Source organism: Oncorhynchus tshawytscha, linkage group LG08 (assembly GCF_018296145.1).
Source record: "Oncorhynchus tshawytscha isolate Ot180627B linkage group LG08, Otsh_v2.0, whole genome shotgun sequence".
Classification (NCBI taxonomy): Eukaryota; Metazoa; Chordata; class Actinopteri; order Salmoniformes; family Salmonidae; genus Oncorhynchus; species Oncorhynchus tshawytscha.
The window spans coordinates 34,613,659-34,641,603 of NC_056436.1; the positions used below are offsets into that span (position 1 = coordinate 34,613,659).

General features: G+C 43.7%; 1 protein-coding gene across 6 annotated transcripts in view; it reads left to right on the plus strand.

The window, feature by feature from the left end:
• LOC112256568 (palmitoyltransferase ZDHHC14) overlaps nt 1-27,945 on the plus strand; it is a 139,904-nt gene that overhangs the window by 32,410 nt on the left and 79,549 nt on the right. For all 6 annotated transcript variants that reach the window (XM_042325457.1, XM_042325453.1, XM_042325455.1 and 3 more), the window contains one exon: nt 9,703-9,863. In XM_042325457.1, the coding sequence (XP_042181391.1) occupies nt 9,703-9,863 (161 nt within the window). The remainder of the gene's footprint in view (nt 1-9,702; nt 9,864-27,945) is intronic.

Here is a 27,945-nt window from a genome sequence, read left to right on the forward strand (position 1 = left end):
AGTGTTATTTGAAACTCATTGTGGAAATATACTTTTTTTTAAGCAGGAGACTCACATTTTAAACTGCACTGCCCCTTTTAAAGGACTAGAATCGGTTTACACTTGGTTTGCAAATGACTGCCGGCTAAGTACTCTCGGCCGGCAAACTACCGGTGTGTCCATACATTTAATCTAAATAGTCAGGACAGAGTTCATGGTTTGAGATGGTGTGTTTTTTTGTTGCAACTAATCTTGCAAAGAAATTGCATTACGCAGCCTCCTAGATTAGGAAAAGTCGATATTTTGATCGTATCTAGGCCTAAGTGGATCCTGAAATGACTTTCAGAAACGTCCATGTTGGATCAATCTACCCAGAAATGATTAAAACACCTAACCAGTGTATAGACTAGGCTAAAGAAGAGACATTTCTCGTCAAGCATTTGGCATCAATTCTTACCTCGACATGCTAAGCACTCGAGCCGAGGCAGGCTCGCCTTCCTCCCTTAACCTTGCTTTCATATTAATTATATTTCACGATACTTGGCCTTTTAAGTGGATGGAATTCAATAATAGTCAAAGAAAGAACAAACTGTCCAAGGTTGGTTGTTTGTGGTAGTTTGGCCAACATAGCCTACAGTCTGTAAAAGCTTGACAAATACCCTCTGGCTGTACTTTTGGTCAGAAAACTTTGAACACCTTTGACATGAAAAGCAGAGTAGAAATGCTTTCAAATTCCCAGGAAAGTCTTAGGATGAGACATGTACTACCTGAAAGCTACGCCCACCTTGCTTGCAGCAATTGGCCGTGGGAGAGATTTCCTCACATGAGCCTTGTAAAACGCTTCACATCTCTAGCGATTTCTCATTAGCTCTGGTAATTGCTGGATTCATCAACGTGGTATGTATGACCAATCAGACTGAATGGAAGTCAGATTGAATGGGTAGATAAAAAGAGCTCCCTTAACGACATTGGACATTGATTTTTGTTTTCCTGGAGATTTGTACTTTCAGTCTGCTTATTCTGGTTAAACGGACTCGCAGAGCACGGCTTGAGTGACTGGCCTTAAATCCTTCCCACATTTGGATGGGGGGGGGGGTTTCTGTGTCAAAACACTTTGGTCTATGTAGAGCTTTTAAATAAATTAGGCCTACCTGGTTTTACTCCTCGCCATGATTCCCTTAACTCATGTCTTACATTTTCAGGCACCTGTCTCTTTTCTAAGGCGTTGAACCGTTAAACCTTGTCCATTCCCTACAGATGAGACCAGCTCACCTTGAATGGATTTCATGTCAGGGAGATGTCACAGCAGCTCCTGTAGGTTTCCCTTTACGTTAGCTGGAGCGAAACAGGCAGGGATTAGTCTTGTCCAGCTTGCTGCTCAAACTACCAAGGGGGGATGTGTGTGTGTGTGTAAGTTGAAGCAACCAAGCCTTGCACTTGGCCTGCATTGACAGGGCTAAACACACTTGGCTTAGGGCTCAGAATGCTTAATTACTCTCCATTAGTGTGTGAGCTCTCCAGAGCAACGTGAAATAGGAGCGGTGGGAACCACAGATTCAGGTCATCTGTGAGCTGTATTAATTGTCCCACCTCTTCTTACTCACTGGTGTACTACTGGTGATTGTAGCCTATCCCACAGCATAAGGCGGTAGTGTAGCCTAGTGGTTAGAGCGTTGGACTAGTAACCGGAAGGTTGCAAGTTCAAACCCCCAAGCTGACAAGGTACAAATCTGTCATTCTGCCCCTGAACAGGCAGTTAACCCACTGTTCCTAGGCAGTCATTGAAAATAAGAATTTGTTCTTAACTGACTTGCCTAGTTAAATAAAGGTAAAAAAATAAAATAAACAAGCTTAGCAGCCTCTGGTTTCCTGTTCAGTTTTTTTCTTTATGCTCTTGAGAACTAAAGTTTTTAGTTTTTATCGACTTAGTTTGTTTGATGCACTTATCTGTTCAGCTATGTGAAAAGCGGAGTGCCTTGCGATAGTTGTTGAAATGATTGGAGTCTTTCAGTGTTTTGTATGGGCTGTCTGTTGGCCACTGAATAAGTGGGCTGAATCTGTTTGGTCTCTTGTTGCTTGCCCTCTGGCAATAAAGCCAAACAAGCCGCTTATAAACAATACATTGTTTCTTTTTCGGAGCTCCACCATGACAAAACAACAGCAACTTGCCCTTTTTTTGTTTCCCTCCCAGAGCCTCGCAGGGTGGATCATTTGGGCTGTGGACCTTAGCTCTCTGATAGTGCAGAGATCTATACTGTTTAACAAGCCCTGGATGCATCCAGAGCAGAAAGGAACACTCACTCTACTCATCCTAGCCTGGGTTACCCCTCCCACAGAGGGAGCACAGGTACTCTACCGTCCATATGATAACAGCAGAGAGACATTCAAACTGTAGTTTCATTCCAACTTGTTAGGTGGTTTGCATCATTGAAAGCAGGCGACACTGGATTGATGGAAACACTATTGATGGACTACTATGGTCAGAGTGAATGACCCTTAGTTCCACTCTGGCCTGCTATACTGCAGGGTCAGGATCATGGTGGTGGTGATGGGCTATAGATGTAAAGTCCCAGCATGACTCTGGGGGGTTTGGCCTGGTAATGGAGTAGACCGTCAGGCAGGAGCAAGCCTCTGGAATACATCTCCCTTCCTGTAATCTCTCCCCACAGGGACAGCCGTGTTCAAAACGAACATGATCTCTCTTCAGACACACAGTGGTGGAGCGGGATCCACTGGGTCTGTACTAATTCATTGGGGCGAGAGATTCATTATGTGATGGGTTGTCTGCATTCGTTAACCTAACGTAGCAGGCGTAAAATAAACACTGTGGTGGCGTTTCTGGTCATGACGAGAAACTAAACTACTGTCGGTGGAGGATCTCTTCTGCACTCTTCAACCAATCCTGTAAATGTGGAGGAGGAGTTAAGATGGAGTGTCTCCTTGTTAACGTCCAAAAGCGGAAGTCTCGTCACAGGCTCTTTCCATTTTCCCTGAAAACCAGATGTATCTGGTTGATTCCAAACCGCTGAGGGTGACATTCATAGTCAGTGGGAGAATCTCAATTGCATACTCCTCAAGCCCTCTCTCCTCGCCTCCTCCTCAAAACCCATCAGAGGAGAAGGTCAGAGGGGAGGGTTTTGAGAAGGATGCAAAGAGAGAGGCCGTGAGGTGTATGCAATTGAGATTCTCCCACTGACTATGAATGACTTCTGATCTACCCTGCTCTACCTTCTGATCTACCCTGCTCTACCTGATCTACCCTGCTCTACCTTCTGATCTACCCTGCTCTTCCAACACATGGCTGAGGAAGAGAGAGTGCTCAGACACAGAGGTTTTCCAGGCACACAGCAGAGCACGTTCAATTTAGTCCATCTCTGGTAGAACATGAACTGCAGGATATTAGACCAGCCAGCCCTGCTGTTATCCCATCAGTATGTGTCTAGAGTAGAACCCTGCTGACAGAGGTTGGACCAAGTCACTATTATTTGAGTCACAAGCAAGTCTCAAGTAGGGCTGTGGCGGTCATGAAATTTTGTTAGCCAATGATTGTCAACCAAATAACTGCCGGTCTCAATGTAATTGACTGTTAATTAGCTATGTCTTCCACCCATAGGCTACAAGCTACTGATACAGACCTTTGGAACATCTACATTTAAAAGATAAATCCATTATTTATTTTAGACAGGTCTAAAGAAACATGATATGAAGAAAATGTTTATTTCAGAAGAACAGAATAGCATACTCTGCATTTTCCTTATGTTAGGCCCTGTGCTATGCCATATGGCTGTGGGCTACACTAGTTTATTTAGCAGACAAGATTTGCTTAGAATTCTGTGGCATTATTTTTTATTATGTTATAGTATAAAGAATACAATTGAACATGGCTTAATAAAATAGAAAGGATATTTTCTCAGATTTCAAAGGAAGTGCGCACATGCGGCTATTCTGTGTTGAGCGGTTGACAAAGAAACTGGTCCTCTATGCTTCATTTAGAGTTACTTATGTAACTTGAGTTGTGATACAAACGTTGGGCCATATGTTTTGATTTTTAATACATTCTAAGGCTGCATGATGGAACTAATGATGATCTGAAAAAAAGTTACAAGCTGCACACACTTCATCATTCTCTCATTCACAATTTGACAAGCACTTGATAATATTCTCATCAGTCCTCGAATTTCCTGGCGGCATCCCCCTTGTGTGGCCGTAATGCCCCCTAAAAAATCCATGCATTTTGTGGCCAAAGTTGCCATTGTGCCCTTGGGCTGAATATAATATGCTAATTATAAATCCTTCCTCCCGGCTGCTGTGCTCCAAAGCACTTCTCATTCACATAGGTCTCTCGGATATGCCCGTCACGTGATCGGGTCCCTCTCCCATGCATTTCAGCTAAGAAGTAGGCTACAAGTGAATGAAGACGGACACATTTGGGATGCAACTGCGCGCGTTCCTCTTATCGAATTCCGAGGTGCATATTGAAGATGTTAGAACTGTCCACGTTTACTTTTCTTCAGCCAATAAGATGAGTAGGCCTATGTCAATATACTGTCCCCCATAGTACAAAAGTTGACCTATTCAAGAAATAAATATTCCAAAAATACTCTGGGAAAGTTGTGGGATGTGATAGATCCCAAATTAATACAACCACTCGCATTAAACATTTTTTTAAAGCAATGAGGCTGATTGTTTGGCTTAAAATGTTGATAAAGTATTTGGGTCATTTTTTTCACATTATAAACACAGCCTATGTATGCCAGTTAGGCTCTACACCGGTTATGAAGCAGATTAATTGGCTTAATTTTAAGAAGTTATTTGGCCACTTTAGTTGTGATACAAACCTTATCAAACCATATAGGCCTATGGGCTAGGATTCATGAGGTGTGTGACTTTGAAAAAGTGCGGTTTCTTGCCTTAATGCACAAGCTGGGCATCATTCACAAGTGATAATACATAATTCACAAGTGATAGGCTAATATTGTCACCCATCAGACTATTCTTAATGTAATGTTGTCTTTACATGTACTAAATAATACATGTGTGAAATTAGTTTTGATTTAGAATTGACCGTTATCTCTTGAACTTAAACACTTAAGTGCTTTGGCAAAGTGGGTGGGGTTATATCCTTCCTGTTTGGCCCTGTCCGGGGTGTCCTCGGATGGGTCCACAGTGTCTCCTGACCCCTCCTGTCTCAGCCTCCAGTATTTATGCTGCAGTAGTTTATGTGTCGGGGGCTGGGGTCAGTTTGTTATATCTGGAGTACTTCTCCTGTCCTATTCGGTGTCCTGTGTGAATCTAAGTGTGCGTTCTCTAATTCTCTCCTTCTCTCTCTCGGAGGACCTGAGCCCTAGGACCATGCCCCAGGACTACCTGACATGATGACCCCTTGCTGTCCCCAGTCCATCTGACCGTGCTGCTGCTCCAGTTTCAACTGTTCTGCCTTATTATTATACGACCATGCTGGTCATTTATGAACATTTGAACATCTTGGCCATGTTCTGTTATAATCTCCACCCGGCACAGCCAGAAGAGGACTGGCCACCCCACACAGCCTGGTTCCTCTCTAGGTTTCTTCCTAGGTTTTGGCCTTTCTAGGGAGTTTTTCCTAGCCACCGTGCTTCTACACCTGCATTGCTTGCTGTTTGGGGTTTTAGGCTGGGTTTCTGTACAGTACTTTGAGATATCAGCTGATGTACGAAGGGCTATATAAATACTTTTGATTTGATTTGATTTAAATAGCGAATGGAGGACGCTTTTCCCATAGTTCATTTTCATGCCAGCCAGGTAGGCTATACTCCTGTTGTAAAGTGAAGCAATGTGCTTAATATTAGGAAAGTTGATAAATAAATATAGTAGGCCTGTCCTTTAGAAAGCTGATGGGATCTTCCTCTTTTTAATATAGCCATCAAACTGATTTCTCACGCAATTGCATAGCCTATAGAAATGTTGTGCAACTCATGGGCACTCATTAAGTGTTTGATTAGATTTTTGATTACATTTGTGTTGTCAGAGTGATTTAGAGGGACAATAGAGTGCTGAGTACCAGGCAGTTATCAAGTGTGGTAGGCTACTAATTACCATCAGCAGCATCAGAGCTTAGAGGAGCCTAATTACCATGACTAATCGGTCATGTGGAATTTGACTGCCGTCATGACTCGTGACCGCCGGCATGGCGGTAATACGGTCACTTTAACAGCCTTAGTCTCAACTCACAAGGTCCAAGTCTCAAGTCAAGTCCCCAGTAGAATGGGTCGAGACTCGAGTCAAGTCCAAAGTCGTGCATTCTAAGAGCAAGTCGAGAAAAAAAATTCAAGTTAAGTCTGAAGTCAAATAAAAATCTATACAGGCAATGCGTTGTTCAGCTACACATTTTTGTATATTTATTGAGGCTAACAGACAGCCCTTTTCATGATTTTGTCTACAACAAATTCCAAATGCAAGCTTCATAAGTCAATTATACATTTCAAGAGATGTTGACATTCCAAAAGACCAGTAGGCCTATGCTAGTAATTGTTGCTTGACGCCTCTCTGGTGAGCCTGCAAGGTAAACAGTTAATATTCTTGATCACATATTATTTTTGGTGCATGTTCATTTATGGCAATCCTCTCTCCTTACGATTGATCTGCACCCGATCCTATAGCTGTACAACAAATCACCAATCTGTTCGGTGGCTGTAGGATCGGATGGAAAGCATGATCTGTCTGTGGACTTTTTACTCAGAAATATTGTAACGTATTCTGGCAAATAAATGACATCTTCTTCCCATAAGTATTGAAGGTAGTGCGATGATATCTTTAGACATATAGCCAATACCATCACTGAGGAATATTAATTATAACCCACCCAAACGAGGCCTATTGGAAATATGGAAAATGATCAATGAAGACATCAGGTAGCCAGACTATTGTTGTGGCAAAGGTGTGTCTGTAGCCAATTGCTAAATGGTACTTTATATGGATAATTTACAGTAGGTAGGTATAGGCTATTCTGTTTGAATTTGTTTGTTTTTTAACAAGCACTTTCTGGTCACTAATTTGAGCGTGTGTTTCCTTTGCGCACCAACGCAAACAGTCCAAACTGGTCAACAGTCCAGAATAGCAACCTTTTGGTTCTGAAGCACAGATTAGATGTTTTTTTTTAAACAAGAATTTGGTGTTAATGCCATAGGCCTATGTTAGTGACCAGATCGAATAAGCAAAGGTAGAAATATAAAATACAAATGGTTGTAAATATCTATGCAATTAATACATTTTTCTTGATTTCAGTTTCACACTTGCAACCTCCCAGAACCTTCTTACTGCTCTAGCTTACCCGACCTGTGTTGATTGATAGTTTGCAGGCAGCAACTGCTGCCCAGTCGTGGTATTAATAAAGCCTTCATAATGTAGTGTCCCATGGACCCTGGCAGCAGCCCCACGAGGGATGGGAGCGTTGGAATGGGATTGGCAAGGACCAGAGTGTACCTTAGGGGCAGTCCCGGCACGCAGACACCTGATACACAGAACCGGAAAAGACCGTGGATCGGAAGACTGTCACACCCGCAATCTGGCCGTCAATACACTCCTCTCACCTCCTGGCCAAGGTTCCTTTAGTTTTGGCTGCATTCATTTTGGCTAGTCGACGAAACAACATCTGAAACCTGAGATGGTTACATTTTTACCAGCCAGCGTTAGAACATTGATGGATCCTTAGCGCTACTGAGCTTCAGCTTTGGACTCCCATTCTCCACTTAAGCACCAAAGCCCAGAATGACATACTTATTAATAGTGTGGCCAGGTTGGTGGGAGTGCTGGCTCCAGTCCTGGCACTGGCTCTGCACAGTGGGTATGGCCAGGCTTCCAAGGTGTTGCCTTCTGGAGGGAGGTGATGGTGATACATTCAGGATGACTTATATCCGCTTGGAAGTAACAGGCCTCTGCCATAACTCTGCTGGATAGTCAACCACCACAGCTCCCTGCTTCACAGTATCTTTGCCTCGTATGCTATGTTTCCTGGTTCTCACATAGTGCCGTAACTAACAGATGGCAAACATGACTAAAGATAGCCTGCTCTCACCTCTCTTATCACATCTCTAAATCCACATACGCAAAAGGATGTATGTCACCTCTCTCCCACTTGTCACGCTCATCAACCTATCACTATCACTGCCTTTTAGAGGCCCTAGCCAGGTCTTTATGATCAAGTGTGTTTTTGCTTGGAATTGATTTTCATACAACAATCCATGAATGAGAGTAGCTTAAGTGCTCTGAACGGCAGTAATGCTTGTCCTCTCGTCGCAGGCATTTCCCCCTCCTGCTGTTGAATATCATACTAATGGAATAATGGAGCCCTCTCGCCTCGCTGGACCCTATCGCATGTCATCTAGCCCCCTCACAACAATTCATCCTTTCTGAGAGTCAATAATGGAGGTTTAGGATCACTTCTCCTTCTGTGTTGTGAATGGAAATATTTGGGCACAGTTCAATGTTAAGTGATTTGTTATTTGTGAATGGCATTTGTTGACGTGTGTGACTCATTAAGCGTTTTTACAAGTCTGATCAGGTGAAGTCCTTCTTCCTTACATCCCTCAGTGATCATAGCAATATCTCTGCTACGTCCCTGGTTATAAAATATGTGGTTAACTTTATGGATAAAAGGTAACATTGTGCTGCCTGCTTCATCGATCTGTCAAAGGCCTTCAATATTGTTGATCACTCACTGCTAATTCAGAAGCTTTCCTCAATTGACCTAGACCTTCTCGCATTCAACATTTTTCAAAATGACATGACATATAGAACTCAATGTGTTATATACTGATGGTGTTAAATCGGGTTTTCTGGACATAACAAAAAGTATCCCACACTTGTCTATTTGTGGAAAAATCCCCCTGATTCTCTAGCAGATTAGTAAGAATGGCCCTGTGTTTGATACTGTATATACAGTGCATTCCGGAAGTACTCTGACCCCTAGACTTTTTCCACATTTTGTTACGTTACAATTTTCCTTCATCAGTCTACACACACTACCCCATAATGACAAAACAAAAACAGTTTTTTTTTATTTTGCTAATAAACCGAAGTATTGAAAACCCTTTGCTATGAGCCTCCAAATTGAGCTCAGGTGCATCCTGTTTCCATTGATCATCCTTGAGATGTTTCTACAACTTCAGTCCACCTGTGGTAAATTTAATTGATTGGACTTGATTTCTTGGTCAGCCTGCAGGCACCGGCCCGCTCAAGGGGTGGATAGAGCGTGATGAGTCAAGTTGGGCTATTGGACAAATTCAGATGCTTTGTTCCGTTTGCTTCCGTCTTTAACAAATGTTTTGCAACGTAATCGGAGTAATGAATTTTAAAAAACTGTGGTGCGCATATGTCTTGTTATGCTGTCTTGCATGCAAATTCCCCAGAGTAGCCTCAAGTTTACCTCTTCCTCTCTGGTTTTATTTAAATTACACAACTTTCCCCAGGCCTTTTATAGCCAATCGTCTAGTTAGGCTATAAGATGAAAAATAACGTTTTTAGATAAGAGGTGATGAGTCTCTGTATCTAATATTTACGCTCTTCTTTGAAATTGTGCTTGGTGTGGAGGATAATTCTACCCACTTCCGACCCAACACTTTTTCCTGTCCTGCGAACATACGCCGCAGTTTGTTTGGTTTGGTGCAGCCTGCTCTGAATACTACAGTATACTGAAGATTTGTATGAGTCTGACTCTGGCCCTTTTTCTCTCGTGTTCTACCCTAGCTGTCCGTTCCTGTCGATGCAGATCACCCCAGCCATCCCAGTGATAGGGGGGGTGCTGTTTGTCTTTGTGCTGGGGACTCTCTTCAGGACCAGCTTCAGTGACCCAGGGGTCCTGCCCCGAGCAACACCTGATGAAGCTGCTGACCTGGAGAGACAGATCGGTAAGGAGACCTCTCTCTCTTCGCTCTTTGTCACATTTCCTATTTCTCCCTTCTTCTTAATCCTCCCTCCCACATGTCTCACACGCCCTCCTCCTTTTCCTCCCTCCCTCCTTCTTTCATGTTCCCTCCTCTGTACATCCACCCCTCCCTCTCACCTTGACGTCCACCTGCTAGGCCAAGACCAGTGGTCTTGTTGTCTGACTGATGCCTCTCCCTCAGGGGTAGCTGTGTTCCATTTTGCCCCTGGCAGGTCACATACAGAGCATCCGGAAACTATTTAGACCCTTTGACTTTTTCCACATTTTGTTACGTTACAGCCTTATTCTAAAATCGATTAAATAAATGTTAAATCTACAAACAATACCCCATAATGAAAAAGCGACAACAGGTTTACATTTTTTTTGTTGCAAATGTATTACAAATAAAAAACAAATACCTTATTGACATGATGTTCAGACTCTTCGCTGTGAGACTCGAAATTGAGCTCAGGTGCATCCTGTTTCCATTGATCATCCTTGATGTTTTTACAGCTTGATTAACTGTAGAATTCAATTGATTGGACATGATTTGGAAAGGCACACACCTGTCTATATAAGGTCCCACAGTTGACAGTGCATGTCAGAGCAACAACCCAGCCGTGAGGTTGAAGGAATTATCCGTAGAGCTCCGAGATATTATTGTGTCGAGGCACAGGTCTGGGGAAGTGTACCAAAAAATGTCTGCAGCATTGAAGGTCCCTTAGAACACAGTGGCCTCCATCATTCTTAAATGGAAGAAGTTTGGAACCACCAAGACGGCCAAACTGAGCAATCGGGGGAGAAGGGCCTTGGTCAGGGAGGTAACCACCTGAAGGTCACTCTGACAGAGCTCCAGCGGTTCCTCTGTCGAGTTGGGAGAACCTTCCAGAAGGACAACCATCTCTGCAGCACTCCACTAATCAGGCCTTGATGGTAGGTAGAGGGTTGAGGTTAGGGCTCTCTGCAGGCCAGAAGCCGCCACTCAGTAAAAGGCACATGGTAGCCCGCTTGGAGTTTGCCAAAAGGCACCTAGAAACTCTGACCATGAAAAACTAGATTCTCTGGTCTGATGAAACCAAGATTGAACGCTTTGGCCTGAATGCCAAGCGTCACGTCTGAAGGAAACCTTGCACCATCCCTACGGTGAAGCATGGTGGTGGCAGCATCATGCTGTGGAGATCGAGGGAAAGATGCACCGGCTTTGAACAACACTCCTCATTTGGGCAAATTATAAAATGATTGTTTTTAGAGAATAAACAAACTGAAGGCTGTGGGAACTTGTGAGCCCATCACATCTTCAAAACTACATCTCCCATTTCCCATGATCCTACAGCACAGTCCCTCTATCAGCTCTGTAGTTCATCCCAGGATCACCTACCATGCCCATGTCAGTCATTGGCAGCATCCAAACAAAAACGGCCTCTTGCCCAGATCCAAGGGGGTATCTGTAGTGGTGAGCCAAGCAGTGATTAGCTGCTATCTACATCGACAGATCTTTCTATTTATCTGTTCTTAATATAAACCTCTGAATCCAGCTATCCCACAATGGTGATTTTAGGACCATGTTAGGGTTCACTACCCTTCCACCCCCAAGCACAGACTGAGCACCCCTCCAGTTTATGAAATCTCCGGTCCTGATTAATGCTGCCCATACATTAACCTGGCTAGAATACTGTCTAGAGGTCCTTTGTCAGAAATGCCAGATTTAACCCACTGAGAGAAAGGTCACTGGCTTTTCCCATAGTGAGGAGAGAGTTAAATGTCATGTGGATTGCATACTCTGACTGTCAGTTTCTTTCTCTCTCTCACTCCCTTATTCCCTCCACTCCTTCCACCTCTCCCTCATTCCCGCTCTCGCTCTGGTTCCCACTGTTGCCCAATACTCCAGTCATGCCGTGGCTGGATGACATGCAGACACATTAAAGCAGATCTGATAGCTCTTATCCTGCTCCAGCTCCCACAATGAGTAGGCATCTTACTCTGCTTCAGACTCACTCTTTGTGTTTTATCTCTGCCTTCACCTTTATAGTCCTTGACCCCCCGCTCATCTTTCTCTCTGTGACTTGGCCTATCTCACATGAATCTTTCTGGGCTCTTTCACCATCTCCACCATCTCCCTTTCCATCTCTCTCTGTCACACGCACGCACACACACACACACACACACACACACACACACACACACACACACTCACACGCCCACGCCAGGGCTCATTCCTCACGTTTACAGGCTGTATTTCTTAGGCTGTGTGTGTAAGTGGCCGGCTGCTCCCGTCTGTCCTCAGCCTAGACAGCCATGCTCTTTTCCAGCAGCGCAACCTTATGACTTGACACACACAAGCGCACGAACACACACACACACACACACACACACACACACACTGGCTGCACGTCTCTGAGAAGACGAGAGGGGGCTCTCATTAGTGGAGCTGAAGCTCTCCCTCTCGCTGTGCTTCACAGCGTTAGGAGACGTGGGTATGCGGTGTTGTCATAGCATGGTATGTTATGTATTCTCTCTTTCACTGGATGAATGTGTATTCTACAGGCCGCTCTGCTACTGGTGTTAGGTGCTTCCTTTACGACGCACGCTGTTATTACAAAGCCTTTTTTACTGTCAGTGTTTTACAGGGTTGTAACTGTGCAGACAGACGAGAGACTCTCTGGCAACTCGGCTCATGTCATCAACTCCCTCCCTGCCTGGGTTGATATTGTGGGAAAATACCAAAGTCTGGCAGTCAGTCTGTAAAAGGCTGATACATACAACTCAGATTTATGTGTTTTTATTTGTACAAGCCTAGTAGTGTTGATTTTTGAAATATATTACCTGGCCTATGATGGACAACGATAAAACACAGTATCTCACCTATCCGATGTATGTGACAATAAAATACAATAAAAGTCACGGTTTATTTGTCAGTTTGAATCCATTTTCCTGGTAGTGTGCTGAAGGTAACGAGCAGTGGGTTCCAAGGACCAGAGCTGGTGTTGCTGGGAGAGAATGACTAAATATAGGCATATTAACTCATGGGACTGGTTCCTGGAGAGAGAGGGCGAGGCAGAGAGAGAGTATCTCCCTGCTTCAGCAGCCTTCACAGTGTTAGGGAAGGAAGGGATTTAGATCGTTTCTGCCTGCTGTGGTCAGTCGCATTTTGCAAAGAGAAACACTGTCAGAGTGTATTAGTGGTCCTTAAAATGAGACCTACTGATGCTTGGCGTGACATGACGTGCACCCTGTCCAATTTGTCTCTGGCCTAAGTGCTTGTTATGTTGCCTAGCTTGTAGTGTTATGACAGTGTGGTGTGAGCGCTCCCTAACTCCTTGGAACGATGACACCGTCAGTCAGGCTAAGTTAGAATAGATCACAGAGTGAAGTAATGTTTGACCTCAACTTGAACTGGTTCTTCCTTATTCAGCCTTCTGAATAATTCATGCTCTTGTCTTTCATTCAAAGTGGTAAAGGGCCTCAGTTCACCTCTGGTATTGAGCTGTTGTGAAACTACAGACAGAATGGGACGGAACAAGGTGCCTATTCATCAGTGCCCTATGTCTGGGATACAATGTGTGTCCTATAACAGGAAGTGCAGTGTTGTGTCCTGTGTTGTTGTAGATGTTTGCTGGATGGACACATCTGTCTATTGTTAGGGGAACCACAGAGGGGAACTGTGGTTTGCTGAGAGCAGCAACTTTCTCACTCCCACTTTCACTCACTCACTCTTTCTCTCCTGCAATAACTCTCCACCTCACCTACTCTCCATCTCACTCCCATCTCCATCGGGCTCAGTGGCTAAAGCCTGCTGTGTAAATCAATGGAACCCTGTCCTGACTCCTGTCCTGTCCCTGCTACACTACATTACCAAAACTATGTAAACACCTGCTTGTCGAACATCTCATTCCAAAATCAGGGGCATTAATATGGAGTTGGTCCCCCCTTTTCTGCTACAACAGCCTCCCCTCTCGGGAAGGCTTTCCACTAGATGTTGGAACATTGCTGCTGGGACTTGCTTCCATTCAGCCACGAGCGTTAGTGAGGTCGGCACTGATGTTGGGCGATTAGGCCTGGCTCGGAGTCAGCGTTACAATTCATCCCAAAGGTGTCCGATGGGGTTGAGGTCAGGGCTCTGTGCAGGCCAGTCATGTTCTTCCACATCGATCTATACAAACCATTTCTGAATGGACCTCGCTTTGTGCACTTGGGCATTGTCATGCTGAAACAGGAAAGGGCCTTCCCCAAACTTTAGCCACAAAGTTGGAAGCACAGAATCGTCTAGAATGTCATTGTATGCTGTAGCGTTAAGATTTCCCTTCACTGGAACTAAGGGTCCTAGCCGTAACCATGAAAAACAGCCCCAGACCATTATTCCTCCTGCACCAAACTTTACAGTTGGTACTGCATTCGGGAATGTAGCGTTCCCCTGGCAACCGCTAAACACAGATGTGTCCATCAGAATGCCAGATGGTGAAGTGTGATTCATCACTCCAGAGAACACGTTTCCACTGCTCCAGAGTTCAATGGCAGCGAGCTTTGCACCACTCCAGCCGATGCTTAGCATTGCGCATGGTGATCTTAGGCTTGTGTGTGGCTACTCGGCCATGGAAACCCATTCCATGAAGCTCCCGACGAACAGTTCTTGTGCTGACGTTGCTTCCAGAGGCAGTTTGGAACTCTGTAGTGAGTGTTGCAACCGAGGGCCGACGATTTTTACACGCTTCAGCACTCAGCAGTCCCGTTCTGTGAGCTTGTGTGGCCTACCACTTCGCGGCTGAGTCGTTGTTGCTCCTAGACGTTTTCACTTCACAATAACAGCACTTACAGTTGAACGGGGCAGCTCTAGCAGGGCAGACATTTAACGAAATGACTTGCATCCTATGATGGTGCCACGTTGAAAGTCACTGAGCTCTTCAGTAAGGCCATTCTACTGACAATGTTTGTCTATGGAGATTGCATGGCTGTGTGCTCGATGTTTATGCTACGGTCGTGGCTGAAATAGCCGAATCCACTAATTTGAATGGGTGTCCACATACTTTTGTGTATATAGTGAATGTGTGTACTGGATATGATAGTAGGGGAACTCTCCAGCACAGTCAGCCTAGTAGATCAATCTCCACTGTTGTTAGTGCAGCTCCTCTTTCCAGGTATCCTGTTTGTCTGCCATGTTTAGCAATGCAGGCCCTGGGCAGAAGTGGCATCACCGCAGAGGCTGAGAATCTGGCATCCTCCAGGTGGGTGCATGCCAACTCCAAAAGCTCTCAGAAAGACATTACCAGAACGACGGTGGAGATGTCTCTTCCTCTTCCTGGTCTCTTCTGCTCTGCGTGCCAGAGACCGAGTGTCGACGAGCCAGTAAAGGTCAGGGGATGTTTCTAAAGCCTGTGGCCATGCTAAACTCCTGCTCCTCTCCCTGCAGAGGAAATAGGTGATGTGTGTGACGGTGAGTGATCGGCTGAGGAGGATGCACTGACATTTAGGGTTTGTTGGACGCAGCCAGACCCTATATGATTATTAAGGTTTCCCACAAGGCTCCTGAGAAGTTGGAACAATTCAAGTGTTTGTGTGAGTGCATGCTGTGTGTGGTCCAAGAAATGCATCAGCAGCAGGGCCCTCCTTATATTTCACAGCTCTTTCATCCATCTTCTATCCTCCTACCCTTCTATCCTCCCTTTCTTCTCCTTCCTCTATCCCTCTTCTCCCGCTGCCCACGCTGGCAGACAGACGGTCTTGTTACAGGGGGAGGAGAAGAGAGACAGAGCAGTGGAACCAGGGTATAGTCTCAATGCTGCTCTCTATCTGCCTGTCATGCATGTCTTTGGCCCTCGGAGGATGTGCTCCAAACAGTTTTCTCCTCAGGGTCACACAGTGTGACTGGCTGGGTGTGCATGACTGTCTTAAAGAACATCCCCAAAATAGATTGATTTCTACAGTGCTCTTTGTGTTTGACTGCCACCCGGTCTCTATCAAGATACACGTTCTGCTAGAATATGGAATACAGATGGTGGTGGCAACCCAATAGAACACCCTGGATGATGAACCTCTTACTCCTGCATAATATTGGCAACATTTTGAGTTGAGTATTTCTGTGTTTGATGTCTTCTCTGGGTTTATAGAACAAGCCATGGAAGAGCCAGTACCCTGGCATACATATTATCTGCCCACTCACTGTAAGAAGTATGAAGTGTTATTCCCCCGAGATGCCAGGACAGGGAGAGAATACATCAAGCACGGATGAGTCTGAGCAGCGTGCCACCCACCACCAGACCTGACTGACTGATGGCTGCTCTGGTAGTATTACCACAGAGAGGAGGAGAGAGAGTTTGGAAAACGCCAACACTGCCTCAGTAACAGAGTGGGAATGTACACTGAGTGTACAAAACATGAATCCAGGTGAATCCAGTTGAAAGCTTTGATCCCTTATTGATGCCACTTGTTAAATCAGTGTAGATAAAGGGGAGATGACAGGTTAAATAATGATTTTTAAGCCTTGAGACAATTGTGAAATGGACTGTGTGTGTGCCGTTCAGAGGGTGAATTGGCAAGACAGACGGTTTAAGTGCCTTTGAACTAGAGGTCGACCGATTAATCGGAATGGCCGATTTAATTAGGGCCACTTCAAGTTTTCATAACAATCGGTAATCAGCATTTTTGGACACCGATTATGGCCGATTACATTGCACTCCACGAGGAGACTGCGTGGCAGGCTGACCACCAGTTAGTTATCTTATATAAAAAAAACAATCTTAACATAATCACTAGTTAACTACACATAGTTGATGATATTACTAGTTTATCTAGCTTGTCCTGCGTTGCATATAATCGATGCGGTGCCTGTTAATTTAGGATTGAATCACAGCCTACTTGTTAAATCACAAACGGGTGATTTAACAAGCGCATTCGTGAAAAAAGCACTGTCGTTGCACCAATGTGTACCTAAACATCAACGCCTTTCTTAAAATCAATACACAAGTATATATTTTTGACCTGCAAATGTAGTTAATATTGCCTGCTAACATGAATTTCTTTTAACTAGGGAAATTGTCACTTCTCTTGCGTTCTGTGCAACAGAGTCAGGGTATATGCAGCAGTTTGGGCCGCCTGGCTCGTTGCGAAGACCATTTCTTCCTAACAAAGACAGCCAACTTTGCCAAACGGGGGATGATTTAACAAAAACGCATTTGCGAAAAAAGCACAATCGTTGCACGAATGTACCTAACCATAAACATCAATGCCTTTCTTAAAACCAATACACAGAAGTATATATTTTTAAACCTTTTAAAACCTGTTAAAATATATAATATATATTTTTTCCCCCCAATTTCGTGGTATCCAGCTGGTAGTAGTTACAGTCTTGTCTCATCGCTGCAACTCCCGTACGGACTCGGGAGAGGCGAAGGTCGAGAGCCATGCGCCCTCCGAAACACAACCCAACCTAGCCGCACTGCTTCTTGACACAACGCACAGCCAACCCAGAAGCCAGCCACACCAATGTGTCGGAGGAAACACCGTACACCTGGCGACCTGGTCAGCGTACACTGCACCCGGTCCCCAACAGGAGTCCCTTGTGCGCGATGAGACAAGGATATCCCTGCCGGCCAAACTCTCCCTAACTCGGATGACGCTAGGCCAATTGTGTGTCGCCCCATGGACCTCCCGAGCCTGGGCTCGAACCCAGAATCCGCAGCAGACCACTGCCCCACCCGGGAGGCCTAAAGAAATTCATGTTAGCAGGCAATATTAACTAGGCAAATTGTGTCACTTCTCTTGCGTTCATTGCACGCAGAGTCAGGGTATATGCAACAGTTTGGGCCACCTGGCTCGTTGCAAACTAATTTGCCAGAATTTTACATAATTATGACATTGAAGGTTGTGCAATGTAACAGCAATATTTAGACTTATGGATGCCACCCATTAGATAAAATACAGAACTGTTCCATATTTCCCTGAAATAATAATTGTTTTGTTTTCGAAATTATAGTTTCCGGATTTGACCATATTAAAGACCTAAGGCTCGTATTTCTTTGTGTTATTATATTATAATTAAGTCTATGATTTGATAGCGCAGTCTGACTGAGCGGTGGTAGGCAGCAGCAGGCTGTTACACATTCATTCAAAAAGCACTTTCCTGCATTTGCCAGCAGCTCTTCGCAATGCTTCAATCATTGCGCTGTTTATGACTTCAAGACTATCAACTCCCGAGATTAGGCTGGCAATACTAAAGTACCTATTAGAACATCCAATAGTCAAAGGCATATGAAATACAAATGGTATAGAGAGAAATAGTCCTATAATAACTACAACCTAAAACTTCTTACCTGGGAATATTGAAGACTCATGTTAAAAGGAACCACCAGCTTTCATATGTTCTCATGTTCTGAGCAAGGAACTTAAACGTTAGCTTTTTTACATGGCACATATTGCACTTCAAATCAAATCAAATCAAATCAAATTTTATTTGTCACATACACATGGTTAGCAGATGTTAATGCGAGTGTAGCGAAATGCTTGTGCTTCTAGTTCCGACAATGCAGTAATAACGAACAAGTAATCTAACTAACAATTCCAAAAAAACTACTGTCTTATACACAGTATAAGGGGATAAAGAATATGTACATAAGGATATATGAATGAGTGATGGTACAGAGCAGCATAGGCAAGATACAGTAGATGATATCGAGTACAGTATATACATATGAGATAAGTATGTAAACCAAGTGGCATAGTTAAAGTGGCTAGTGATACATGTATTGCATAAGGATGCAGTCGATGATATAGAGTACAGTATCAACGTATGCATATGAGATGAACAATGTAGGGTAAGTAACATTATATAAGGTAGCATTGTTTAAAGTGGCTAGTGATATATTTACATCATTTCCCATCAATTCCCATGATTAAAGTGGCTGGAGTAGAGTCAGTGTCATTGACAGTGTGTTGGCAGTAGCCACTCAATGTTAGTGGTGGCTGTTTAACAGTCTGATGGCCTTGAGATAGAAGCTGTTTTTCAGTCTCTCGGTCCCAGCTTTGATGCACCTGTACTGACCTCGCCTTCTGGATGACAGCAGGGTGAACAGGCAGTGGCTCGGGTGGTTGATGTCCTTGATGATCTTTATGGCCTTCCTGTAGCATCGGGTGGTGTAGGTGTCCTGGAGGGCAGGTAGTTTGCCCCCGGTGATGCGTTGTGCAGACCTCACTACCCTCTGGAGAGCCTTACGGTTGAGGGCGGTGCAGTTGCCGTACCAGGCGGTGATACAGCCCGCCAGGATGCTCTCGATTGTGCATCTGTAGAAGTTTGTGAGTGCTTTTGGTGACAAGCCGAATTTCTTCAGCCTCCTGAGGTTGAAGAGGCGCTCCTGCGCCTTCCTCACGATGCTGTCTGTGTGAGTGGACCAATTCAGTTTGTCTGTGATGTGTATGCCGAGGAACTTAAAACTTGCTACCCTCTCCACTACTGTTCCATCGATGTGGATGGGGGTGTTCCCTCTGCTGTTTCCTGAAGTCCACAATCATCTCCTTAGTTTTGTTGACGTTGAGTGTGAGGTTATTTTCCTGACACCACACTCCGAGGGCCCTCACCTCCTCCCTGTAGGCCGTCTCGTCGTTGTTGGTAATCAAGCCTACCACTGTTGTGTCGTCCGCAAACTTGATTGAGTTGGAGGCGTGCATGGCCACGCAGTCGTGGGTGAACAGGGAGTACAGGAGAGGGCTCAGAACGCACCCTTGTGGGTTTACTTTTACTTTCTTCTCCAACACTTTTTTTTTGCATTATTTAAATCAAATTGAACAGGTTTCATTATTTATTTGAGACTAAATAGATTTTATTGATTTTATTGATGTAATTGTTCATTCAGTATTGTTGTAATTGTCATTATTACAAATATATATATAAAAATCGGTATAGGCTTTTTTGGTCCTCCAATTATTGGTTCCGGCCTTGAAAAATCATAATCAGTCGACCTCTACTTTGAACAGGGTATGGTAATAGGTGCCAGGCGCACCGGTTTCTGTCAAGAACTGCACATTTTCCGTGTGTATCAAGAATGGTCCACCATCCAAAGGACATCCAGCCAACTCGTCACAACTGAGGGAAGCATTGGATTCAACATTGGCCAGAAACTGGTCAGCATCCCTGTGGAATGCTTTCAACACCTTGTAAAGTCCATGCCCCGACGAATTGAGGCTGTTCTGAGGGCAAAAATAACTCCATATTCTTTAAAAAAATGTAAGTTTGTACACTCCGTGTAGAACCTGTCCAGGGTTTAAACCACCCTGAAGCAGGGTGAGAAGAACTGCTGTAAACTCTCATAACCCTGGAAATAGCTTTTAGTCCTAATGTCTCTGCCCTGCCTTCAGGCACTTTTCTCACACACACTGACTCAACACATACTTTCTTAACAGAGAGACTTTACAGAATGAGTGGTAATCTCATTAGCATTGGTTAAAACATCTGATCAGCAAGCCTCTACATTACTATATTACACCATACTACTTCTATAGAACCACCTTCTACCCTGTCACATTAGAACCTGAACAATGGCAGCTTGGAGCAGAGTTTGGGGAGTGTGAGCATATAGTGGGTTCTAAAGCTCTCCACTTGATCTGGTCCCGGTTTTATGGAGCGATTTCAGTGCCAACAAAAATTGTATTTGTATTCCATAATTTTGAATTTGTGTTGGGATTTTGAATTTGATATTTTTGAATTTGTAATGCACAAAATTTGATCATATAATTCATTATTTGAACTTTTCATGATTTGAAATACAAATAAAAAAAATATTTCAAAGTAATTGTGTATTCTAATTGAATATTTAAATACTCCGTTTCAACACAGTAGATCATGCATTAATTTCCTGTGTATGAAGTTCAAAAACGTTTTCATTTGAAGTTTATCAGTTTCATATATTCAACTTCTCAGATGCATTCATATTCAGTTCTCTAAATTTAAATTCAAAACTAGAGACAACATCCTTGTACTTTGCCAGCCATGTGAGGTAGAGGAGGACAGGCGGAATCAAATGCTCTCTGTGGTAAACATTAGATTCTGGTGGTTTCTGAAGCCAATGTGGCACGTTGAATATATGTTCACTTATGAATTTGTCTCTGGCATTTGAACTGTTTTGGCTAGAAGCTATTATGACCCCATTCCTGAAAGCTTAGACTCTGGAACATGGACGTGCCTTCTGTCCTCTCTATGATGATCCCACGCCACACGGATCATGTTAGTGTGGGAGTGTCACAAAAATCGCAATTTGGCGCACATAATAATATAGTGCAATAGCCTTGTCAAAGCCCTTCTAAGGACAGCCTTTCCACTACCAATTTCATCTTGCACTTGTGACTGACTGGGTTCGAACTAGAGGTTGGCCGATTATGATTTTTCAATACCGATACCAATTATTGGAGGACCAAAAAAAGCCGATACCAACCATTTTTAAAAATATATATAATTATTATAATTTAAAATAATAAAATACATTTGTAATAAATGCTAATTGTAACAATACTGAATGAACACTTTTTTATTTTAACTTAATACATAAATAAAATCTATTTAGTCTCAAATAAATAATGAAACCTGTTCAATTTGGTTTAAATAATGCATAAACACAGTGTTGGAGAAGAAAGTAAAAGTGCAATATGTGCCATGTAAAAAAGCTCATGTTTAAGTTCCTTGCTCAGAACATGAGAACATATGAAAGCTGGTGGTTCCTTTTGACATGTTTTAGGTTGTAGTAATTATGGGAATTATAGGACTATTTCTCTATATCATTTGTATTTCATACACCTTTGACTATTGGATGTTCTTATAGGCACTTTAGTATTGCCAGCCTAATCTCTGGAGTTAATAGGCTTGAAGTCAATGTGAATCCCAGCATTGCAAAGAGCTGCTGTTTGAATGAACGCTTACGAGCCTGCTGCTGCCTACCACCGCCCCAGTCAGACTGCTCTATCAAATATCAAATCATGGACTTAATTATAATATTAATATGGTCAATGACGGAAACTATAATTTTGAAAACAAAACAATTATTCTTTCAGTGAAATACGGAAACGTTCCGTATTTTATCGAACGGGTGGCAACCCTAAGTCTAAATTTGACTGTTACATTGCACAACCTTCAATGTTAGGTCATAATTATGTAAAATTCTGGCAAAGTAGTGACGTTCTTTGTTAGGAATAAATGGCCTTTCAACAGTTCGCAACGCGCCAGGCAGCCCAAACTGCTGCATATACTCTGAGAAGTGACAATTTCCCTAGTTAATATTGCCTGCTAACATGAATCTTTCTTTTAACTACATATGAAGGTTTTTAAAAATATACTTGTGTTTTGATTTTAAGAAAGGCATTGATGTTTATGGTTAGGAACATTATTGCAACGATTGTGCTTTTTTCACGAATGCTCTTTTGTTAAATCAAGTTGAAGTAGGCTGTGATTCGATGATAAATTAACAGGCACCGCATTGATTATATGCAACGCGAAACAAGCTAGTTTACCTAGTAATATTATCAACCATGTGTAGTTAACTAGTAATTATGTGAAGGTTGATTTGTTTTTTATATTATAAATTTAATGCTAGCTAGCACCTTACCTTGTCTCCTTGCAGCCACAAGGTCCTTTTGACGCTGCACTCGCGTAACAGGGTTTCAGCCTGCCACGCAGTCTCCTCATGGATTGCAATGTAATCGGCCATAATCGGCATCCAAAAAAGCAGATTACCGATTGTTATGAAAACTTGAAATCGGCCCTAATTACAGTCTTGTCTCATCTATGCAACTCCTTACAGACTCGGGAGAGGTGAAGGTCGAAAGCTGTGCGTCCTCCCAAACACAACCTGAAGCCTATAGCTGAAGCCTATAGGGATGAGTTTAGGAAATGAATGTAAAGGATGATGCACTGCTTGTTTAATGAGTACCGCTTCGCTCTGATTAAGCTCATACGAGACTCGAACTCAGGACCTCTGCCTTTCCATCACACGTGATTGCCCTCCTGAAGCGTTCCAACACGCTGTGAAAAGGCCTTCAATTGCGCAAGAGGCGACCGTTCAGACTAATGAGTGAGTTTCACAGATCCCCATCTGCTACATTCACACCACAATCTCCCTCCACAGCGACCCCAGTGGTTAAGCTAAGCGCAACTTTAAATCTGGCACAAAAGTGCCAGTGGCACTATTGTAAATTACTTCATGTTGCCTGCTTAGCGAGTACCACTTCCCCCTGATTCAGCTCATACAGAGACTCGACTCAAGACTTCTGCCTCAAACACACATGACCACCCTCCTGAGGCATTCCAGCTCATCGTGCTATTAAAAAAAAGGCCATCTTCAAATACGCAAGGAGCGCCACTTCAGGCTGAGGATCCCTATCTGCTACACTAATAAAAGTCTTCAAGATCCAGCAAGGTTACTCATGAAGAGTGTGGTTTGAGGCCTCCTGAGCTGTGACACTAGAGATTCTGGGTTCGATTCTAGGTTATGTTGCAACCGGCCGCAACCGGAAGACCCATGGGGCGGCGCACAATTGGCCCAGCGTCGTTAGGGGAGGGTTTGGCCGGCAGGGATGTCCTTGTCCCATCGCGCACTAGCGACTCCTGTGGCAGGCCGGGTGCAGTGCACGCTGACAAGGTTGCCTGTTGTATGGTGTTTCCTCCGACACATTGGTGCGGCTGCCTTCCGGGTTAAGCGGGCATTGTGTCAAGAAACAGTGTGGCTTGGTTGAGTTGTGTTTGGAAGGACGCACGGCTCTCGACCTTCGCCTCTCCCTAGTCCGTACGGGAGTTGCAGCGATGAAACAAGACTGTAACTACCAATTGGAGCATGGTTTGGTGATCAATGCTTATGTGATGAGCAACCTGACGATGTGTTAGTTTGACATGTTTGTGTTACACGTGGTAGTTTTCATTTTTTTATTTTAATTTAAATTTTACCCCTTTTTCTCCCCAAATTCGTGGTATCCAATTGTTTTAGCAGCTACTATCTTGTCTCATCGCTACAACTCCCGTACGGGCTCGGGAGAGACCCGGCCCCCCACAGGAGTCGCTGGTGTGCGATGAGACAAGGACATCCCTGCCGGCCAAGCCCTCCCTAACCCGGACGACGCTAGGCCAATTGTGCGTCGCCCCACGGACCTCCCGGTCGCGACCGGTTACGACAGAGCCTGGGCACACAGAGCCTGGGCACACAGCTGGCGCTGCAGTACAGCGCCCTTAACCACTGCGCCACCCGGGAGGACCTACACGTTGTAGTTTCAAGTCTCTGACAAGGGTAGTCGTCATAAGGGTAACGTGACAGACTGAGTTAAGACTGTTAGCCTGTAAAGCCTAGGCATTGGTCCGGTGACGTGGATGGGAGGAGGAGGAGGTCAAAGGGGGGTGAAGTGTAACAGGTGGTTCGGTGACCACTCTCAAACGGTAAACTGAACCATCAGAAGCTTCTGGCGTTATAATTAAATGTGAAAGTTTTATTTTCAGTGTTATGTTGAACTCAGGCCTTTTCGTTAGGGGAGCAATGTTTTTTTTTTAAAAGAAGAAATTGATTTGTTTATTGTTTATTTTTGCATTAATGTGAATTTTGTGAAAATTGTGGTCAAATGCATAATATCTGATAAAAAGCAAAATAATAGTTATGAAATAGATGAGTACAGATCCTAATCTGAGTGATCCAAGAGGAAATTGTGAAAAATGACCTAATTACGGTTGTTTACACAATCCAAAAACGTTCCATTATAAATTATGATCTGAGTGGGACCTGAGACGGCATTTTCCACCACCATCAACAAAACCAAAAATGTAATTTCTTGTGAAAAAATGTTGTTGAGTCCCACCAATTAGAGGTCGACACTTATAGAATCTATGCCTAGGCTCATTGAAACTGTTCTGGCGGCTCGTGGTGGCCCAACTCCCTATTAAGACATTTTATGTTGGCAGTTACCTGCACACTGAGTATACCAAACATTAGGAACACCTTTCTAATGCTGATTGGCTGACAGCCGTGGTATATCAGACCGTATACCACGGATATGACAAAATATTTATTTTTACTGCTCTAATTACATTGGTAGCCAGTTTATAATGGCAATAAGGCACCTCTGGGGTTTGTGGTATATGGCAAATATACCACAGCTACGGGCTGTATCCAGGCATTATATTGGCCATATACCACACCTCTTCGTGCCTTATTTCTTAAATGTAGCCTATACTGTATTTAACTTTTAATTCAGTCATCTCGGTTCTCACTTGAATACTTTTTTTAAACCTTTGCTCTTTTATTACAGTCGCAAAGACATTGAAAAATGGCATTTAGTGAACTTCGTTCTGAAGATATCGGCGGTCACAGAGAGACAGATAAACATCTTGATTCTCTGTTTAGCTGAGATCTTCTGTGTATTAAGTGACATTGAAGGGGGGAAAAGCATCTCACGACACACTTAGCTGTCGTTAGAGTGGTCTGAGGCAGTTGGTGAATATTGAGCATTTTCAAGTGCAACTTTTGATGGTTTTGGGAAACGGTTCAGATATTTAAACTATGCCCCTACGAAGGTTCTAATGATGAAATTAGCCTTTAAGATGCTTTCGGGAAATCGGACCCTGATCTGTTAGTGCAAGTGAGTTTGTGGAGCTCTTATCACCCGCGCTCGATCAATCCATTGTAGCTCCTCTCTCCCTCCCTCTACGGCACTCTGAGAGACGGAGAGAGAGATGCGCACTCGTGGAGATCGGACTCATAGGAGCTCTCTGTCATCCTAGGATCTCTGTCATCCACAACCGCCTCTTTCCTCTCAGCCTCATTGCATTATGCAGGTAGGATTACATTATCCACTGACTGACATCCCCCATGGTGGAATGTGGATTCAGAGGAATTCAACAAAGATATCTTCTATCACTGTCAGAAGTCTCCAGGGTTCCGTTGCCATGGGTTACCATGTGTACACTGTTGCTTCACACTTGATGTCTTTACATGTTGCCTGCACATCTCTATGTGCTAACATCAAACAGTTTGTTCATGATGTCCTTGAAATGGGAAGAGGATCATGTTCTGTGCATGATGCTGATTGACAGAACTCTGTGCGTCCTTGTGTTACTGTTGGTATCCAGGCTGCTTGCGTGTCATATCAAAATGCAGATTTGCACGTCAATGGTAACTATTTAAGCATTTTTCACTCACACAAACACACCCTTTATTTAGCTTATGTTTTGTAAATCATTTTAATTTGTTGAACACCCATATTGATTTGGTTGTTGTGGTCTATGCCTCCCCTCTCTCTGTTAGTCGATGAACTCGACTCGCCGGATGTTTCTGAAAGGTTCACATAACGGCTATTAACTCTGACCCCACTCCATTACCCAATTAACTGGGACCATACTGTTTCCCCACCTGCACCAGAGTTCTGGGCCACAGTTTGGTGCTGTTCTATTGAGACTTACCCTTACACCAGTGGGCCGCCGGTATTTTATGTTAATGAAAGCTCTGGTGTTATGGTGCTTCCATTAGGAGTGCGACACTGAAGACTTGTGGCGGGCAGAATCAACAGCCTCTGCATCATTCAAGACTGTTGCTTTGTGAGAAGGTTGTAAAGTTCACAGTTAGCCATTGTTATGTAAATGAGAGCTAAAAAAAACTTGGCTCCAAGTCAGAGCAGGTCCACCGGAGCCATGGCTCAGTGAGTCACGGGTGCCGGCCCGTGTAGATGGGTGGAGAGTCTGAACCTTTTGGGTTAAACACTGGGGCAAATCTTCATTGGAAATGCCCCAACACAGACGTTCATTACTCACACACCACACAATGTGAATACTTTAACTGTGCACTTTCTGTCATTCCTACTTAACGATTTCTTGGATCTGACAGACTTGTGCAGGTTTCTATCATAATGCTTCCACCAGTCCTATCACTTGAGATTAGTTAGGCTGTAAGCCTACAAAGTTGACAAAATGGGGGGAAAGGAGGAGTATAGGCCTGCAGGGATTGACACGGATGCCCTATTGCCTGGGGCAAGTGAATTTATATATATATATATTTTTTTTTACTGCTAACCAAAATTCGAATAATTCCAGTACTGATCTTTCGGGTTCCTCCATAATGTGTAGGTGAAAGGCAGGCAACATATGACACTTGTGCATGTAAATAGCTCATTTACATTTTCGGACAAGTGTTCACAATCTTCAGGCAACCAAAAAGTAATCCTGTCTTGATCGATCGGTAAGTGCCTTCGAGACTTTAATGTCAGTCTCTGGCTATGCGTTATGACCACATCAAAGCCAGTTCCCCAGAAATGGACTGAACTGAAACCTCCATTAGTTTTTCACTAGTAACTAACGAAGTTAGGGAGGGTGGAAATGAATATCAGAATGTGTTCATCATAGTCAGCCGGGAGCAGAGAGATCAGTGAACCCTTGGTGCTGAGTAATGATTTCAAAACAGTCCAGAGAAAAGGCCTTTTGCTCAGTAACTCAGACCTACTTTACAGAGCTGTGTTTTCACTTCAGGAAAGTTAATCTCATTTAATTGTAGCACTTTTCCCTGTGTAATCTTTTCATGGAAAACATGAACTGTAATCTCTCATCCTTTTTTTATCCATTTAATTTTACAATGGCAGTTGGATATAAGAGTGAGGTTGACACACACACTGCAATCTGTGTCCCAGTGCCCTAGGGCTGGGCGGTATACCATATTTTATGATATACCAGTATTGATGCAGGGACCGGTTTGGGTTTTTACTTGACCTTCTATAACGGTATTTGAATGTTTGGTTTGTTAAATGTGATACGCCGTGTGTAACGTCCATTTTTATAGTTCGCTACTTGAGTCATCCCTCTCCGCTCTCTCTCTCTCTCTCTCTCCATGCCGCGTACCACACAGACCTAGCCCCGCCCGCTGTCACTCAAGGAGCGCATTTGTTGTTCCTCGACCACGACACACTTGCATTCAAGGCAGCACATGGTTAAGGCAGCACATGCAACGATGTGGTTTTCACTTTGCTTCTTAATATAAATCCACTAGCGTTCTATAATTACAATATTAGTTTGTGTTTCACATCTGCAAATGGCTAGTTTGTCTTTTGTTAGCAACTTGGGACAAAATTGT